Source organism: Leuciscus leuciscus, assembly GCF_965113295.1.
Source record: "Leuciscus leuciscus genome assembly, chromosome: 8".
Lineage (NCBI taxonomy): Eukaryota > Metazoa > Chordata > Actinopteri > Cypriniformes > Leuciscidae > Leuciscus > Leuciscus leuciscus.
The window spans coordinates 6,973,581-6,994,708 of NC_138732.1; the positions used below are offsets into that span (position 1 = coordinate 6,973,581).

Below are 21,128 nucleotides of genomic sequence, written 5' to 3' on the forward strand. Positions count from 1 at the left end.
GTGTCTCACAACCAAACATCTTTAAAATAAAACCTGCTACCATATTTAATTTGAGGAAGCTTTTAAGTGAATAACAAATAATATATTTTTTTTAAATTACACAGAAAAAAAATGACAGTATATGGGTTTGGAAAGCCATATGAGGTAAAGTAAATAATGATTGAATTTTCATTTTCTTTTAACGGCTGCCTTATGAAAATGTAATAATAGATTTGCAAACACGCAGCCCATTGTTTTGTTTTTTTTGTTTTTTTTGTGTACCCACCTTTTGTATACTCTAAATTCTTGCTTCTGGTGTGGTTTGGGTTATTGTTTACAGTTTACTTTAGATGATAGCAAGACTCAGCAGGAATGCACTGAAGCACACAAAAGAGATGCTGAGAAGTGCCTGCAGAAACAGTTCTTTGGTTTCCAGGAACCAGACTGGAGATTGTCTGTGAGATGCATACAAAATAACACACTATGACATGCAGTTTAATAAATTAACCATCCCATGAACATCACACTGCTGGAAACACTTGAGCCAAGGTGGTTTTAACTGGTGGTCTGTTGCTAAAGCAAGGTGGTTGTTGCAAATGAACCATTGTAAATGTCACAAGATAGTGTTGGCCCGGAGACTTTAGCATCTTGTATGTGCTAATTTCCACAGACACTCATTCCTGCATGTCTGAAAGAAATTAAGCTGGCAGAGCCTGAACGATTTGTCTTAAGCGTGAGAACCCAAAGGACGAGATCATGCAGAACGAATTTAGCTTCCTGATTAGATTAGCACATATGCCACACTGTTGGAAGTGAAGGCTATTTGTGTCATCAACACGGTGGAGAACTGGACAGATAGTGGAGGAGACCAGCCCAAAGACATAGCAAGTGGTGAAAAATGACTTTTTTCCCCTTCAAATTGAGCCCATAATCATCCTCATGTTGGTAATCGATAATGTAACCAGCAGGGATTAGACTTAATCTGTACCGTCACACATATCAATACAAGAACAAGAAAGCATGACATGAAAGCGCTGGGAGAAAGAGAGAGGAGAGGAAGAAAGGAATAGAGAGGGGAAGAAACAAGGAATAGAAATGCTACAGCCACTTCTAGTGTTTGAGGTTGACAATGCACCACTACATCACCTGACTAGACATCTCATTAATGGACCTAATCATCTGTAAACTCTCACTATACCATATATCAGTGTTGTAGTCGAGTCACCAATTGTCGAGTCCGAGTCAAGTCTCGAGTCCCCGTGTTCGAGTCCGAGTCCAAGTCCGAGTCACCAAAGAAGAGACCGAGTCGAGTCCGAGTCGAGTCACCATTACCTGAGTTCGAGTCCGAGTCGAGTCTCGAGTCCCCAGTGTTCGAGTCCGAGTCGAGTCATCAAGGTTGAGTCTGTGTTATATTTCAAGACTGCCAACATTTCTCTACTCTGGCACCTTTAAAGAGCTGATATAATTATAAAAGAGGGTCTACATTAAACAAAAATGACACCACTGTGTTGACAATTATAAATAATAAATACAATATAAATAAATATAAATAAAAAATTTGATTTCAATAATGTAGGCTATTAGTAGGCTAAATGTTGAAATTAACATTAACAATGCTGTAGAAGTGCAGTTTATTAATAGTAGCCTAAATGTTAACTAATGTAGTTAACTAGAGTTTAATAAATGGAACATATTGTAAAGTGTTACCGATTTGTTATACACCGATTCAGACGTCTCGTGAGTTCGTTGTTGGACAGATGGTCAGTTGTTTTAACCATTCATTAAAGTGAATCGTTCAAAGGAGTCATTAGTTCGCGAATCGGACGTGTCATTAATGGACGTGTAGCCTATACGGCACGCCTTGTGTGATTATCTCGGCAGTTTAGGACAGGACAAGATTTGTGTCAACACAGAAAACATTTCATCACTAGATAGGTCTTTTCGTTTATTGAAATTGTGGCTAATGTCAGCTGAATGTGCGGAACGCTTTTCAGAGAAGATAAGGCAAACGTTTTTTGTTTTTTTTCAGCACAATTCACACCTCGCGGTAATTCAGGAGAAAAAAATCTCTGAATGATCTACGTGAAACTTCGGTCTTCCGACCTTTTACTATCGTGTCAATTGATTTTGATTAATATGCGTGAGGAGGGAGCACCGCTCGTGTTGTTTGAAGACGGTGAGAGCGCGCGCGCGCGGCTGGGGCTTTCTCTCTGCTCATTCATATATGCAGGAAAAAAAGAGATCCCGTCCGGTCTTTGAGCCCAAAACAGGAAAAGTGTAACATCTTATATCAAATTTTAAATCCTATTTAGTCAGAAACTTCATCCAACGTCATTCATTTGATGAATGCTCAAGTCCGATTTTATATCCTCGAGTCCGAGTCCAAGAACGAGTCATCAGTCCGCGAGTCCAAGTCAAGTCACGAGTCCTGAGAATAGAGTCTCGAGTCGGACTCGAGTCCAGAGAATAGGGACTCGAGTCGGACTCGAGTCCGAGTCCAGGACTCGAGTACTCCATCACTGCCATATATATATATATATATATATATATATATATATATATATATATATATATATATATATATATATATATATAGGGTTATGAAGACTTCAGATGCAAAAGCCTCTAAGTGCCATCTGAAATTTTCTTCTAAAATGATCATTTTTATCAAGCTTGTATGCTTATGTTCAGTTATTGCACTTAAATGGCAATGAAAATTACCTATTAGTTGTCATTAAAGTGAAATTACTGAACCTAAATATACGAGCTTGATAAAAATGCTTATTTAGAAGAAAATTTCAGATGGCACTTAGAGGCTTTTGCATCTGAAGTCTTCATATATAACATTTACATTTACATTTATTCATTTAGCTGACGCTTTTATCCAAAGCGACTTACAATTGCTATATATGTCAGAGGTCGCACGCCTCTGGAGCAACTAGGAGTTAAGTGTCTTGCTCAGGGACACATTGGTGTCTCACAGTGGATTCGAACCCGGGTCTCTCACACCAAAGGCATGTGTCTTATCCATTGCGCCACCACCACCCATATAAAAATCAGTAAACCAGTAAATGTATCTAAACATCCTTTAAATTAAACATATTTTCAGAATTGTCTATTTTAATTTAGGTTTACTTGCACATAGTTTCTATTCTTCGTTTTAAGATTTTTATTTTTAATTTTATTAAAAAAAATTTTTTTATTATCTTCATAATTTGAGAACAACCTGACATAAAATGGCCACTGCAGGTGAAAGTTCACCGATGATTAGGTCCATTAATGAGATGTCTGGTCGGGTGATGTAGTGGTGCAATGTCAACCTCAAACACTAGAAGTGGCTGTAGTTCTATTCCTCGTTTCTTTATTATTGTAGTGTAAATACAGCTGTAAACATTGTAGAACATATTTTAATTTTACTACAGTGTAAATACATGTGTAAATGAGGTGTGGAATCTTTTGTGATCCAATCAAACCACATTTGGAGGTAGCCAGAAACACATGTGACCACACTGCATTTGTAATGTGAATGCTAAATCCTCCTTGATGTGTCCTGGACAGCAGTGAAGCACCGCCTACTTATCTGTCAATTGACCACTGTGCTAAAGCATGGGTTTTCAGAAATAATCATCTGCTCTAAAACGTTGGAAAAACCCATATGCACAAAACTTCTCCAGCTTGCCTGACATCAACACGCAGTGACACAGATCATGTGAAACGAATATAGGCGAGACTAAAATAACAAAGAGCATTCTGCTTGAAACGTCATGTTTGCAGCGAGATTTAAATATGGAAATGTGTTTGGAAAGCAAGTGTCGACCATTGTAACATGCACTGTGTGCTTTGTCAATATGCAGTAACCAATTACATTATTGTTAACTAAAACTAAAACTATTAAAATTGGTTCCCTTTTGAAGTGGAACTCTTCGCTGCGTCGTCATTCGACGCTATGAGAACACACCTAATAAGGCACGTGTGTTAAACTCTAATTTCTGATTGGCTACTGCAGTCATATGACATCACAGGCGCACTGGCTGATTATAAAAGGGCGCCTAGAGAACATGTAATCAGCTTCACGTTGTCTGAAGGAAGACGTAGGCATGCCGGATGTATGGCAACATGACGCAGCGTCTCAATACCCTTCTCAGGGAACTCGGGAAGACTTCTTGAAATCCACTTGAAATGAATGTCACCACCAGCGATCTGTCTCTCCTGACCATTTGTTATCGGATAACACACGTCGGATGGTAACGCCATGTGTAAACAGGGCCTACATGGCGCACTTTAGCATTACCTCAGCAAACCCTGTTCAATATACAAGCTAAATGTGATGATTAAAACTCAGAGAAAGATAGCGCCAATTGCAAGTGCACAAAACTAGTATTTATAAAGTGCTTTAAATCCCATTTGTCAGCTTCTGTTGACTGGGCTGCAATTAGAACCAGAGCCGCATATGGAAGTCAGGTTATGCATCAAGCTAATGCGAGCATTACACTCCGAGTGATGGGCGCAACAATATATCTCATTAAAAGTAAATGTTTCCCTTGGTCAGCAACTGCTTGTGCACTCATCAGTTTGTCAGCTCAAACCACTAAATCAGTTTGCAGCCATAGACGCCACACCGGTGCCATAGATCATTCGCAGGCTAATGTGATTCCCTGTACGGCGCGGGCAGGCTTTCTCCAGACAGGGGTTGAATTAGCGCCGTTTAATGGATGGATATTAATTTCTTTGAGTCACAACAAAATTAAGTAATAATGTGACCATTAATATTTCAGTCAGAGAAAAAGAAGCCCCCACCAAGATCTTCAATCATTTGTAATATTGGACATACTGTAGCTGGAGGGGAAGGAGAGAGATGCTAGGAACATATTACCCAACTCTGCAACTATTTAAACGATTCCATCAACTCAAGGGTAACAGCATAAAGGAGGAAACTCTGACAGAGCAGAAACTATCTCGATAAGAGTCTTCCCGCTCTGTCCTGCTATGTACTGCATCATTTGGTGCTATAGAGAGCAGTGTCCCGTGGAGACTCCCGGTTGGATATACCGCTGCATAATTGATGATGCCGATAAATCAGACAGTCATACCAAGGGAGAAACTGAGCCTGTACTAATTTCTCATCCTGTCTTATGATGTAATGTTGCAGCATTATGAATGTAGCGCGGTAATGACGCTGTTTTATTTCTGATGCATTGATAAGCCGCTAAGAGTCACGCCACAGAGGACATTTATCATTTTAATATCTACAGCTAATTTGTAAAATCACCGTCTGATACACTTTTAGTATAGGCTCCAAATTTAGAAAATTTCAAAAGAAATAGTAATTGTGAGGGAAAACTTAGCGGTGCTTATTAAGGCCAAGTCCTGAAAAGTAAAGCCAAAGTATTTTGATCGCCCCCTGGTGGCTGGCTGCAGTATAGGTCTTAAACCCCGCCCTCTCCATGTAATCGAATGGGACGCAAGCCAAACAAAAACATCCAATTACACTTCAAATATTTGTTTTCCAAAGATGGTTTCTGTAATTTTAGGTATTTCTTATCACGCTGACGTATTTTCAAGTGTTCGTTTTACCAGTAAGTTTGGTTTTTGATGCTATAAAACGTGGGTGTAGCATCATGATTGACAGGTGTGCTTGTGATTGAGTCTGTGGGAGCGGGAGTGTGCGGGAACTTGATGCCGCGGCTCCACCTCAGGATCACTACTTTGCAGATTCGGGCTCCGAACGACGTAATTACATGTTATTTTGCTTAGCTGTCTATCATCGTGGGAGATTTTTTAAATAAATCGTGATTCTCAATTTATCCAGAATCGTGCAGCTCTACATAACACCCAAAGACACCACCCAGCAATGCCCTAGCAATGACATATGAGGACCATTGTTTGGACAAGCAGCACTCATAAGTTCTTCAAAAAATTCTAAATAATGTTGACTTTAGATTTTAATTTTTACCTCATACTCATTGGCCAAAATGTGTACTTTCAACTTTCTGTAGACAAATAACCAAAAATAGCAATGTAAAAAAAAAAAAAAGAACAAATTATATAACTGTTCATTATAAACACTCAGAGTGCTTGTTTTAACTGTCTCGAGATCTCTTCACATACAACACACAACTCTGAAGTCAGTGGTGTGCAAACACCTAAAGGGTCTTTTTGAAACAAACGTCTGCACCTGTTGCCCTCCACATGCGACACAGCCCAAAACCTCAACCGGTACCAAAGGGGTCAAAAGTCCAGACAATGCAGTGCTCAATAAGAAAGAAAAGCCACTAAGCCGAGTGCAAATTTACACAAAGCACATCTTCTTCACCACTTTCCGCTCGGATAAGCAGCAAGGTATTCGGCATTCTATTGAATTCCCTCTTTAAATAGACTTAATCCTCCGCTCTGGCAGAGGTTCACAGAGCTCTCCTCCACTTTTAATTAGACGTACAGTGGCTGGCGATGGTAGCCGTGCTGGAGGAGCCCAGTGTCCACATTCCTGAAGGAATATAATTAATCAGAATAGAGGAAGGCCTTTTGTACTCCAGCATGGTTGAGTGTGGCCTCTGCCCACGCTGTGGCAGGAAACACTGCTATCGATAGAAATCTTACTCTTATGCTCCTCCCTGCAGGGAATACTAATGCTCTTTGTCATTACATAGATTCTTACTTCATTACTTAGAGTGTTCTTATAATGTTTCTTCTCTAAAAACTTTGAGTCATCAAACATAAATGCTACAGCAACCTGAAATGCAGTTAGGTGCAGGTAATGAGTCACCACTGAAAAATGAGTGTTGCCATATAACAATCATGGTTAAGAATGATAATTATGCTTTTGAATCATAAATGGGTCATTCCTGTTATGCCGTACTATTTGAACTCTTTTTTTAACCTTTATATAATGCTTGCATATTTTAAAGAGGCTATACAAGATGTAAGAATTATGTATTGATCGCTTTTTTATTAGTAATGTTTGAACATCTTTTAACAAAACTTCAAAAACGAGACATTCCCCGACTTCCTACTGTAGGTTGTCTATGAAAGCCTGTAGATTGGGGTGGCCAATCCTGTTCCTTGAGATCTACTGTACCATTCCTGCAAAGTTCAGCTCCAACCCTGATCAAACACATCTGAACCAGCTAATTAAGGTCTTTAGGAGCACTTGATAATTACAGACAGGTGCAAATTTCAGGATAATTGCAGAGCTGGTACAAACTTATCCACGTAGCCATGATCAGATTCTTTCTTAACTGCTGTTTTCCCACGCTGTCATTTTTGTTTTGTTTATGTTGTTATTGAGAGGAAAACGCGCAGCACATATTTTTACAAATTACTCATCTAAATGTCGCTCTCAGCCGTGTGGAGTCTGGATGTTCATTATTGCTGCAAAGGTAATTCCAACTTATTTTTACTTCTAAGCAAATAACAAAAAAATAACTTTGCCGTGGGTTTGCCTTTTATCATGTTCAGTCTCTTGTTAGGTGTACAGGAGCATGAGCAGTAAACTGCAGTTCATTTAATGGCCACCGGTGTCGCTAATAACAAGGATTTCTGAATTCTACACAAAGTCCCTTTAAAGCCTGCTACAGAGTTTGCGATTTCGGCAATTCTATAAGATCATTAATACTTCAATAAACTTGGGTACGACATATACGTAGACTGTACGAGGATGAAACCTATTGAATCGTAGGCTACGACACAAGTTGGCATAGAAGATTGAAATGTCACCAGCAAGCGTTTGTAGTAAACAAATAGAGCAGGATGAATCGTACTTTGGCAGTTGTGGTTTTTATGTGTGCTGAAAAAAGAGGAGGAAGCGAAAGAGGAGAATATGGGCGCGGTCATGGCTAGGAAAAAGAGGCCAACTTGACATGCCAGGTTTTTTCATGATAGAAGCTAGTGCCACACATGGGGACGTGGCTAAAATGCAATGCAATATAGTAAAAAAATAATAATATTTAAACCACCATCTTTGTTTACTTATGATAAGATAAAAGAAAAATTAACTAATATGATTTCCATCACACACACACACACACACACACACACACACACACACACACACTCTCTCTCTCTCTCTCTCTCTCTCTCTCTCTCTCTCTCTCTCTCTCTCAATAAACCATTGTAAAGACATTGTAGATTACAAATGTTGTTGGTTCTTTGACAAATTGCTTATTCTTCTTGGATAAAAGTGTCTGCTAAATGCATAAATGTAATGTAAATATAAAATGAATACGTAACCCGATAACAAAGATGAGGACATGAAAACTGCATTGAAGGAATGACCTGGATATTGTCCTCAGTGATTATTGTAATTCACAGCTGTGCCCTGCTCTCTATTTCTGGCAGGGCTACAGCAAGTGTAAGTGTTTACTGTATTGTTCTTAGATCTTGTTATACAAGCTGCTGCACTCCAGCATAGGCCTACTCGATGACGTAATGCCAATTAGATGCTCCTCTGAGCTCACACAGACCCCCGGTGGTCGGACTGAGGTACTGCGTGTTTCAGGTGGCCTGTCTTAAAATAAGTTTATACCTAATTGCACGAGCTCGTGAGTTGTGAACATAATTTCCTGTCTCTGGTAGGCAAGCTCTGAATCAATCATTTAATATAACCACACTTAATTTATTACAGTGATGTTCTGTGGCAGACACACTAGGCTATTATTTATGTGTGGGGTGCAAAATCAGCTGCTGTGCACCTGTGTCCCCAAATCATGGGGTCTTGAACAAAACACAAAAATGCAAATTAGCCTTTTGTTTATCCAAAGATGAGTTAATTTGGCGAGACGCTCATTACATGTCTTTCTGGACCGTGTGGGCTGAGCCGGATCCAGGACAGCTCTGAGCCAAGAGCCTGTCGAATAATGACCCTCAACCATTGCAGCTTTTCACACAGAGTCAAGGCCACAGCAGGAGGAGCATAAAAGATCTGCAGGCTCCGAGCAAATATACTGACATCTGAGCTGGAGCCTTTCAGTTCGCACAAGATACACAATCCTGAGTCTCGTTTATAGTTGCATTGGATGTATACTGCAAATTATTTTTTTATTTTTTTTATCTTAACCACTGGTGCAGTTATTGTCTCCAAATCAACTGACTGCATCATATGTTCTACTTATACTAAACCCCGTCCCTTCCTCATATATATGTACTTATTATAGTAATAACTCGGTAATAACTAGGTATAGTACTAACCCTGAACCTTTACCTAAACCTAACCTTAGCCCATGTTATATTACCCAGTACATTCTTAGGTAAGTACACTTTAAGTACACTTACTGTAAAATAAAGTGCAACCACTACTTCTTAAATGAAACATATTAAATGAATTTAAAGGGAAATAAACAACTATGGTAACACTTTACGATAAGGTTTTGTTTTTGTTAACAAAACATGAACTAACCATCAAAAACTTCTTTATTTATCTTAGTGTAATTTCAACATTTACTTAAACATTGCTATTTATGAACTAACAATGAACAGTTGCATTTATATTAAATAACCTAATAATTACAACAACAAATGTATTTCTCATTGTTAGTTAATGCACAAATGGAACCTTATTTCGAAGTGTCACCTCTAGTATTACTTAAAGTCTATTTCAAATTTGAATATCATTCAAACTGAATACGTGTCTGAAATATCTAAGAAAAAACATGCTAATCGACAGTAAAATCGACTCCACCTCTCTCTGGCCCGCAGGTGCGCACATGGCATGTTCTCAAAGAACAAAGAGCCCATGTGCGCCCAAGACCCTCTGTTTCTAATGACACACGTGTAATCTGATCCTGTCCCGTAATCCTGAACACATACAAACTGCAGCTCCTTTCGCTGCACTGTAAAGCCTCGGCACTGCACACAAAGCCCAGTATCTCACACCAAAGAAAGAAGCTACTGTGACTGTGAGATGTCACTGAGGCGGGAGAGGAAATCCCATGGAATAATGTATCATCTGTGAATAGACTGCAGTGGTCATTTTCCCTTCATATTTTGCCAGAGGAGCATTCAATATTTGAATGAGAGCTGAATCTGTGACCTTACATTATGCAACTATGCAGCATTAATACTTTTTTTTTTTCAAGTTCAAGTTCAAAAACATAAAAAGACAGATTCTATTCTAATTCTTTAACTAGCTTTTTTTAATTTATTTTTTATTACAACTCATTTTGGGTGGTGTAACTGCCTGAAGACTGTAAAAAGACTTTCAAAAAAAAAAAAAAAGATTTTGTATAAAAAACTTCATTATAGTGTATTTCAAAACTTAGAGATGAGTTTATTTTAGAATATTATTAATATTTAAAAATATTGTGTTTGCCAAATCTAAGTCAGTATGGCATAACAAGTATACAGGAAGCCATTTTGTAGTCATGTGACCATAAAATAGAGAGAGAGGACCCCTTTAGACCCCCACCACTGGGTCAAAAAGGATTTTATTGCAATGAATGTATTTAGTACTTTATTTATTTTTTTTTATTTTTTTTTTTAACATATTTTAAGACACAAGTCATTCAATCAAAACGTTGTAAAAAAAAAAAAAAAACATGAAACCAACATTATATACTTTCTTATAATTTGACAAATATGTGTTTTGAGCTTTTAAAAATTCATTTGTATCATCTTGGACATGATTGTGTGCCGCTGGCCCCTTAAATTAAGAAAGAAAGAACAAACGTGATATGAATGGTGTAATCTCTCTCTAACACGCACTTCTTGGGCTATTTTGCCATCACAAAGCAGTGCCTGGTGTCATTCCACTGCAGTGAACAGTCACTGGTCATGCAGGAAGAAAACACGCTGTGGATCTGCTGCTCAGAAACTTGGTTTGAAAAAGAGCCCCGCCCTCCTCCTGCCTCTCCTGGAGCCTTATAACCAGATGCCTGTTCCTCAGACGCACATACCCAAGAAACGCACTGGACTTGAGCACACTTACGATCCCGGAGAGCAGACAGAAAGAAACGAGACGGAATATACGCATATCGCATTTGTTTTACTCTGAGAGAAGCATTTTGGCTGAGCGAAGAAACATGGATTTTTTGAACCACAACTACTTGAGCGCGCGCACCTCCTACGATTACACCTTCAATTTTTGGAATGACTATCTCGGCCTCTCCACGCTGGTCACCAAGAACAACAAGCACAGCGTCCCCCAGAGTCCCAACTCCATCACGGAGTCCCTGAAAGCCACTCTGGGCTTGGACGACAGCCCTCCGTGCCCGTGCGTAATCGCGGCCGGCGGCGAAGGCGACAGCGGTGGACACCTGGACTCCTGCTGCTGCCCCCCGCCCACCTCCATCCTGGACCTGAAAGAGCGCTTCTCCATCCTGAGCCCCTTCCAGAACCAGGGCACAGGGGGGCTGCTGTCCTCCTCCCAGGAGCGGGAGATGGGCATCGGAGGAGGCTTCGCGGGATTTGATCTGTTCGGCGTGGAAAGGAAGATGAGGAAACCGGCCGCGCGCAACAAGCAGGAGCCAAAGATCTGCGTCTTCTGTCGGAATAACGGCGCGCCGGAGGAGGTGTACGGCTCGCACGTCCTGAAAACCCCGGACGGGAGGGTGGTGTGCCCGATCCTGCGGGCGTACACATGCCCCCTATGCAGTGCCAACGGGGACAACGCGCATACAATAAAATACTGCCCTCTCTCCAAAGACCAGCCTGCCCAGAGAGTGCTGAAGGGAGGCAGAGCTGTGGGTGGTAAGCGAGTGAAAATCTTCTAAAAAGACCCCTATAGACTTACATGTATTGCACTGAACATTTTCTTTCAGATGACTGTTCTGATTGACTGGCTTTCCGAGTCTTAACTACTAGGCAAACAAATAAGATGATATCAATGTTTTTGTTAAACGAAAAAAAAAAAAAAATCTCTTATATTTTTATAGATACTTTATTTCCATAGTTTTATTGCATACTTTATTCATAAAAAGCTATTTTTTTCCTTTTCACGCATAGGTTTTAGATGTTTATTCACGATTCATAGTCACATTTTGTGTGAAATAAGATGTTATTTTTGTTTAAAATGGGGAAACGTGAATGTTGGCACCAGAGGAGTTGCTCTTCTGTTCAACTCAAGTATTTTCTTTACTGTAAGCTAAACTTGCACCTCGTTTGTGTCTTTAAACCAAAGTTTAGTTTGCCATTAAGCGATTTTAAAGAATGTTCCACATGTCTTCATTTATGAACTTGAGTCCCATTCCGCTCTCTCCTGAAACTCCACTCCACAGTTTCCTGACATTTGCGAGCACGGACGCGCAGAGCAACACAATAGAGGCTCTGTTGCGCGTTCATGTTGTCAGCATAACTTCATAATCGGCCAAATTATTTCCAACCCCACTGACAGAGTCGGGCATTTTACATTGCAAGTGTTACATGTAAGCATATTGATAACAATAAGTGAATTTCCTGCAGCTTAAAAAAGCAGTGTTGCTCATTAGTAAACATGAACGTTGTAATGTAAAGTGTGACCGCAGGCTATTCTTCTGTATGAGGTGCCCTTTCAATGTTTACACCCCGAGGAAGGGGAACACACACTGGAGGGAAAAAAATAAAAATCCTATGGGTGCCTCTCTTCAGCTCGATACAAAGTCCACCTTTCTCCAAAACATCCTCGGAGAGCAAAGGGGAAAGGGAGAGGTTTATGAAAAACAAATCAACAAATCAGTTCTCCATGGTCCATGGTGGAATAAAGCACGTATGAATGTTCTTAATAAAAAGCTTTTTGTAAAAACAATGTATTTGCCCCTTTTTGCATTATGTACAAGAATAAACCCCCCAAAAAAACAAGACTAAAAAAAGGATGCAAACATGAATGTACAATTTGACACTTGCAGGACTGCACATTTCTGACAGTTATGTTTACCAAAGGAATTCAATTTTAATGAAGTAAGGAACATAGATTTGCTGTACTGTAAATAATTACAGAAAAATGGAAAATAATTAAGTGATGTCTATTCAGTATTTTACTTTTAAAAAGTGACTTCAGAGGGAACTACCTCACCGAGATTTTGTACTTACATGTAAAATGTCAACAGCAGTTTATTAATATAGTGTACCATTTATAACAAGGGTTTATAATAATATTTTTGATCTTTGTATAACATAATTGTATTTTTTTTCCAGTGCATTCTACGGACGAAAGTGAAATCCCAATAAGCTCTAAGCATTGTTTGCTAATAGGTGACAGCTGTACATAATATTAATAATCATGATGATGACGTCATGCATTTTAAGTTGTTGTTCAATGTGACATTCTTGGTTTGTGAGAGAGAGAGACTGAGAATCAAATGTTGAAGACATCAACAAATTTGCCACTTTTGTAATTAAATTAAAAGAGTTAAAAAAAAAGAAACACTGTTGGATTTTCTTATTTATATTTTGTCACAATTTCCCTGTATGCTGCTGTGCAGAAATAAAAGAGATGAACTCACTAGATAAATAAACAGCTTGTGAAACGGTTTAACTGGTGCTTTCATGTTGTCGTCCCTACGGATTGTGTTTAGCAGGCCCATGTGAGCCTGTGTCATTGTCACAATAAGGGTATTTGTGAATCCCACCTCATTCCCATCACCACTCAAGACCTCTCTTCACCTACACAGGCCTTTCCTCTCTTCATAAATGTTACAAAACAGAAACAAAGAAAAGGAGAACAAACTAGAAGTTTCTCTAATTGTTTTAAACAACCCATGAAACAAGCATCTCTACCCATTAAGGCATCTACTGTATATGCTAGTGTACTGCTAAAGGCTGGAATAAACTACGTGACAGATTTTAAAACACTAGGTATCTTACAGTTGTCGACTTGGCAATGTTTGCAGAAAAAAATCCATACACTAAACAACTGAGGATCACAGACTTACAGAATTTCAAGTTCTTACAAACACATAAACATGTGACCTAGTGCATTACAAATGAAAACTATGTGTTCTAAGTTCAGCTCAAAATATTAAACATGTTTGATATCCTCCGACTGAATGGAATCATAGTAAAAAAAAAAAAAAAAAAAAAAAAAAAAAAAAAATGATGTTGCATAGTGTATTCCAGCGTTAAATCAAATAAAAATATACAATTTACAGCTTTTATCTTCTACCAAAACAGACCAAAAATGTTGATTTCTCATGTTGCACTACACAGATTTGTGTCCTATCAGATGCTCTCTTGAATAACAATGTCCCTCCCACCATCACCTGCGACTGACTAACAATATCAAGACTAACAAAAAACAACTCATGATTTTTTACAAACATTTTCGATATTCCTTATTCTTACTTCCTGTTTCAAAAGGAAATACATCCACATGGGACATAAAAGCAATTTCAGTGCATGGTTTGCTGATGGTGATGTCATCACACAACCTCTGGTCCTCTCAGAGAGGGGCGTCCGGGAGAGAACAGAGGGCGTCCAGATCTTTCCCTCCATCCCCTCTCCCTTTTTCCCTTTCTCATCTCATTCAGAGACACACACAGCTGAGACACTTCATTAAAAATGGATAAATACAAAGTGCAATAGGGATTTTTTATTACGGCAGACAGTTGCAGAGAAGCCCGGTGGGTATCTCACACACACACACACACACACACACACACACACACACACACACGTCTGGATAACAGCCTTTATTCCCCTGTTACTGCAGCCCATTTCCAATGCAGCAGGAGGATTTTCATAATTAAGTTAGTTCCACCATTTATACCGAGAGTCTCATATGATTTTAGCCAGAACAATGGAGAAGGAAAGATGGCTTTTATTACAACAGAGCGTTGAACTCGCTCCCCTCTGATTTCTCTTAGACAGTTATGGATTAATGGAAGGTTCTGCACTCATGTAATGTTTCTAATCTCCTTTGTGTGTGTTTTTGGAGACTTGAGACCACATACTGAACATCTTATGGCATTTGAAACAGCATTGAAATTATTAGAGAGTCTGTGATAACTGTATTAAAGTTCTCTAATCTAACGGCACGTTTCATTCTTTCTATATTTCTTTAATTCAATCATCAAAACAAGGCCTGATCCATCTTTACTCGTTTGGCTTCTCAAAACATGCAACAACACCAACAATTATTTGGACACCTTTACTGTAACATATGCTTTATAGTCCCCCTGTAGTCAATAATTGTATCACCAAAATGAAATACTGAAAGTTTTTTCTTAGTATGCACGGTTCTATGAATATGCAAATTAGCCCCGGCCCCACTCACCCACGCCAACTCTGATATCCACTCGTTGACGATCACATGTTGACATGATTGGTTATAAGGTAGTTTGTGACGTCAGAAACACTTTGAGACAGTCTTTGGTTCACTGCAGTTTTAAGGAGAATATAATCAGCAATGGTGTTGACTTATGAATTTGCACATGGTTCGTCTTAAAACATATTAAAAACACTATATATAAACAACATGAAAAGCTTGATTTTCACCACAAGGGGACTTTAAAAAGTATAAATATCAACGCATTAAAGACCAAACTATCAATGTGTCTTTTTATAAGCAAGCAAAATATAGTATCAGCAAACTATATTTGTATAGTACAAATAGTACAAGCAAAATATTTAGTCACAATGAAATGGAATTTGAGGATTTGGCTCTATCCATTCATTGGTTGTTGATTGGATGAAGACGGATCTGAATGTGAGCTTTCAGGCATCTAAAAGTAAAGGGTTCAAGCTAACTAAATGGATTGGAGAAGTCCTGCATACCTCACAAGAGAGAAGTATGTCATTTCACTGGAAGTTATTTTGATAAAAAATATCACGAGGTAAGAAAAATCCATTAAAAATTAAACATGCATAGATGAGTCATTCACAATAAGATGAATCACATGCATTTAGAAAATAGATTTCATACCAAAAAAAAAATTGTTTAAAGCAAGTCAAAGGAACTGATTTGTTTCATAAAAAAAACAAAAAAAAAACATTAACACCAGTTGGTTAACTGTAATAGCAAAATGGCTGAAGTTAAATTTGTTCTGAGAATGCTCTAGAATCATGTTGCTTTTGAAGCCATTGTAACTCAGATTCTGTATTTCTGAATGCAAAGTAGCCCAACAGATGGGACGATATCTATCACAGCAGTGTGAACCCTCAACCCATAGTAGAGTAAAAAGGAAGAGAGGTGACTCAATTCACAAGGAACAACTTTGAAAAAGTGAGGTGTATTTCACACAAATCTCGCTTTGATGGGACCTCCTAACCTGGTGAAAGTGCAAACGGTTGTACATGGAAATCAGGGGTGTGACCTCCGTGCTAACCGGGTCTGTCTGCATGGTATCCGGCCCTGCTTGAGCGTTTCGGGATCTCTTAGACTTGGCTGTGTGCCAGCCAGATGCTCTCTGCCCCTGTACTGCACTTCTGTCTCCCGTCAAACGGAAACTTCCAGGGCTTTTTAACAGAATGGAAACATATGTCGGGATCACATGATCGTGCATGCTTCTGAGGCCTACAGTGGCTGCGTATATTTGGCCAAATGTTTTGGATCAGGTTCGAGATCTCGCTCCAAGAATTTGTTGGGTGGGTGAGCTTGGTTTTAAAGCTCGGTTCGAGCCAGTTTCTATAGGGCACAGGGGTTAACTAGACTTCCTCTGCATTCGTCAGAGATGAAAGCACATAGCTGTCATAACCTATTCCAGCAGCCACTGAGCTGACGTGTTTTGCTATACGGTACAACACAATAACAGGAATTCTTCTTCAGGAGGAAAGGGCTCTGCGGTCTTTAAGTCAGAATGCTTTAACTCGAACTCTTAAGTACTGTAACTAAAATGAGTTTTCCTCTCAGTGGCCTCCAAATGATTTCCCATGAGTCCAAGTTTCACTCTGCGATCGCAAATACACAACAAACGAGCTGACCCGTGATCCGTGGAGCCAAAGCATCTATTGCGAGAAACATTTCTTCTGCAACTTTCAGAATCGTTCTATGTTTGTGTTTGCATGAATGGCCAAAACACATACAAAGTTTTCCGTTTTTAGTTGAAAACGGTCGTGTAAACGGTCCATTAGCATTTGTGTTTTACATTAACTGTTTCTCGTGTTGCATGGCCCATCCTCTCGCAGGGACCGGGGCAATCATGTGACCTCATCTACAGTCAGTCTTGTGGTCACTTACCCTTTAATTCAGAGGGTTGTCTGCTGGCTGATGGGGTGAAGGCATAGAAGGAAAGAAGAAAACAAACACCATTGGACTTAATACAGAGGGTCTGAGTTATAGTAATACACACACATGCAAAAATACATGTATGGATGCCTATTTTCAACCTTCAGAAAAAAAAGTTAATTGCAAGATAAAGTTTTAAAAAAGAAGTCACACTTGTAAGAAATTCGATGGCTTATATAGACATGCATGTGCACATATGACGTGTTCGAACATAATCTTACATCCAGGACCCAAAACATTTTTGGACACATAAGTCTCACTTACAAATATGAATGCAGTTATATTAGATAAAACATATCAAGCTAAATGGAACTGACTTTAAAGAAAGTAGAAGTATATAGCAATAAATCATGTCATATAAAGATGTCTGAATGTTCTGCACCAGCACTGAAAATCATAACAGTCATTAAAAAAACTACAAGCCCTTTAAAGATTTGAGAGAATAGGCTTTCATGTCAGAACAAACATGGTTTATTAAGATCTTTGCGCTGTTTGAATAGTTCAGTTCATAAATTATTCACACAAGCTTGGAAAGTTACTAAAACAGACAAAACAAAGCTGTGTTTCTTTACAGATTTCTATTGCTCATGTAGCTCAAACAGCAACAAATGAATTGACAGAGCATACATCTTGAATGCAATTTGTTATATATATATATTTTTTTTTTTACGTCTGCAAAATGTATATTAACATTATTTTTTAACAGCAAACTTCTAGTAACCTTTAATGCTAGAATTACTTTGATGCCAATGTCATGGGTTCGATCAATTGTTTACCTTCAATGCGATGTAATTCACTTTGGATAAAAGCATCTGCCAAATGCATGAATGTAAATGATCAACGCATTCTCATCCTAGAGTGTCATAAACTGACGCTTTTGTCATTTCGTCTACATCGAACGCACATGGCACCCTTTAGCGTCAATATGAGACGCACAGAGCTTTGTTCGATTATGGGTAGGTTTAGGTCTGGGTTAGGGTTAGGGTTAGGGTTAGGGTTAGGGTTAGGGTTAGACCGCTAGGAGGCGCCTTCTGGCCCATATCTATCTGCGTCTCATATTGACGCTAAAGGGTGCCATGTGCGTTCGATGTAGACGAAATGTCAAAAGCGTCAGTATATGACGCCTTTGGATGAGAACGGGCTGAAATGATAGGTAGTTTATAGTATAAACAAATATGCAAGTAACTTTTTAAAACCATATTTGAATGCATTCTGAATAATAAAGATGAAAAAGTGACTTGGCCTAACTGATCTACAGTAACTAGTTTTGTCTGGCAGTGAGACTGAACTGTCATACTCTACTCGTCCTACTGGGGGCGACCTGTATTAGCACATTCAAATCCAGGAAAATTGTATCCTTAATTTTTCTTTTTTTATAAATGTATAATTATAATAATATTTTTTTTATTATTGTTGATTTATAATTTCAGTTTTAGGCAGTCAATGAAAGGGAATCAAGGGAATAGATGAGATGGATTTGGATACCAGAAGCTTGTGCCTGTGTGTGTGTACCATAGTAAACTCTTCCCTTCATGTAGCTTTGCTTTTGATTCCAATCAACTGTGGCCTGCCATTGCCATGAGATCAGAGGAATCAGTGGTAAATACATATTTCTGCTTTGATGTTTTGGTACAAAGAGACCTGACTTGAACACGTTGTTCCAATGTTGTTCAGATGCTTTCCAGGTTCATTATCAAACAGAAAGCTCAAATATCAGGCTCACTAATGACACTTGGCAGAGTGGGAAGGACTGTGTCTCTATTGTCTGGTTTCTATACACTATATGGTTTGGGTCCCTTCAGTAGATTTATCATCCAGCAGGCAAAAAGTCTGACCAAAGAGTAATAACACATTTCTTCTCAAAAAGCCACAGTATTTGAGTTCATGCCACAAACAGACAAGTTCTACTCACAGTTATGAGTTTTTTCAATCACTAACCCTAAGTACTGTATACACAATAGCAGTGCTTAGATGACCTTAGAAAGTGTCACTGTTTACAATATATAACTGAATTAAGGTCTGATGTCTCTTTCAAGTCTTATATAATTTGCTCAACTCAATGTTTTTGTTCTCTCCCACTCTGCTACTTAAAGCAATATGTGTGGGTTCAGTACAAGTTGCTTAATCAACTTCATTTTGAGGGGCACTTAAAATAGAAGTGAATGGATGAGGTAAAGCCGTAAACTAGAAAAAAAAACTTTAAAAACAAACTGCTTCAATAGAACAGCCACAAGACATAAAAAAAAGTGTGTTTAAAAAAGATTTTAGAGTGAAAAAAAGAATCAGAGTAGAATCACGTACTAACTTATTCTGTGTAAAATTACATCCAATCATTGTCATGACAATGAAAACCAAAAAAACATCTCTACAATTAACAAACACTTTACCGTACACAGAGGAATTAATGTTATTGCTTTGATAAAAACATTTCTGCTTTTGGGCCCCATTGAATCCCACAGCGAGAACCTGACGAGGGCCAAGGCGAAATTATTTTTTGCGGTAATCAAATTGTATTGAAGCTTGTAACTTGTACTTATTAACTTGTATTGACTCCAGGATATTCCTTTAAATAGAATTTGAGGTTCTTTTGCTTGACTATACTTTATTTTGGTCATTGGGTTCTGGAATGTTCCCACTGAGCGAACGAGAGCTATGATCCCATGTGGTTGTGGTTTGGGCTCTGGGTTGATGGCTGAGCGCTGGAGATGCAGGATGGAGGAAATTACTGCAGCTTCCTGCAATATGGTGCCACTAGGTACACTGAGCACACACACACACACACACACACGGTAATAAATATAGTTCATGTGTAAGTTAAACGAAGTCTTCAAGTACAGCACACAAACCACACACACATCCAGCATAACTGTACAGAACTGCCTCAAAGTACTCACACTTCACAGTGCGGAAACACACATTTCCCATATAATTGCACCCTGTGCTGCATGAGCACAACACATGCCCTGATACACACACAACGGATTTCTTACTGTGCCATCAGTTAAACCAACACACACACACTTTTCTAAAGGTTTGGTAATTAGTTGTATGTTGTTCTACTTTGGTACTGCACATTGTGAGTCTGGGTAAAATCATTTGTCTTAATAATTTTGCATAGCTGACATTTTTTTTTTTTTTTTACCAAAGCCGATTACAATAAAATGCACAAATCATGTCTATACCACAACAGTAAGCTGACAATACGTCTACACACAAAGAAAGCTTAAAGGGATAGTTCACTCCAAAATAATAATAATAATAATAAACAATTGTCATCATTTAATCACCCTCATGTTGATCCAAACATGTATGAGTTTCTGCTGTTGAACACAAAAGAAGATATTTTGAAGAATCTTGGTAAGACATTTGCCATTCATTTCCATAGTATTTTTTTCCCCCTAGAAGTCAATGTGTGCCGTCTGCTGAACAATGACACGATTGGCTTGTTGAGGATTTTAATTTGTTACTATATTGTGAAGCCGCTTTGAAACAATCTGTATCGTATAAAGCGCTTTAGAAATAGAGGTGACTTGACTTGTAAGCCAATTCAGTATATTTACAAAATAAAAAAATGCAAGGGTGAATTATTATTATTTAAAAAATGTTTTATCTAAATATTGAGGATCAAATATTGAGTGATCAAATTAGGTATATTTACACTATAAACAGAAATGCAAGGGGGGTGCAAATAAATAAATAGTTCATTTCTCAAAACAATGAGTTTTGATTTCTGAACGAATTATGTGTAAGTGTTTTAACACGCGTGTTTTTATTTTAAAAATAATTTTTTTTATGCGTTTCCCAAATTAAACACAAAAGCTTTGAGTGATGTGTCAAAGGAACTGTGTTTAGCATTTGGCAAAAAGTTTGTTTAACAATTGTAAACTGAGTGTAAAGCAGCATGCTTGCAATTTTGCAGATTTGGTCTACTCTAAAGATTACGTACATGAGCGAATGGTTTCACTGAGTGTGCCTCAGGTACCATGCGCTTTTAGCGTGTAAGCAATTACAACAAAAAAAC

At 38.5% G+C, this 21,128-nt stretch overlaps 1 protein-coding gene across 1 annotated transcript; it reads left to right on the forward strand.

The window, feature by feature from the left end:
- Positions 1-10,760: 10,760 nt before the first annotated feature.
- Positions 10,761-13,420, forward strand: nanos1 (nanos homolog 1). Its single transcript, XM_082177443.1, has one exon. It carries the CDS (start codon positions 10,992-10,994, stop codon positions 11,679-11,681), a length of 690 nt encoding a protein of 229 aa, XP_082033569.1. The 5' UTR covers positions 10,761-10,991; the 3' UTR covers positions 11,682-13,420.
- The last annotated feature ends 7,708 nt before the right edge of the window (positions 13,421-21,128 follow it).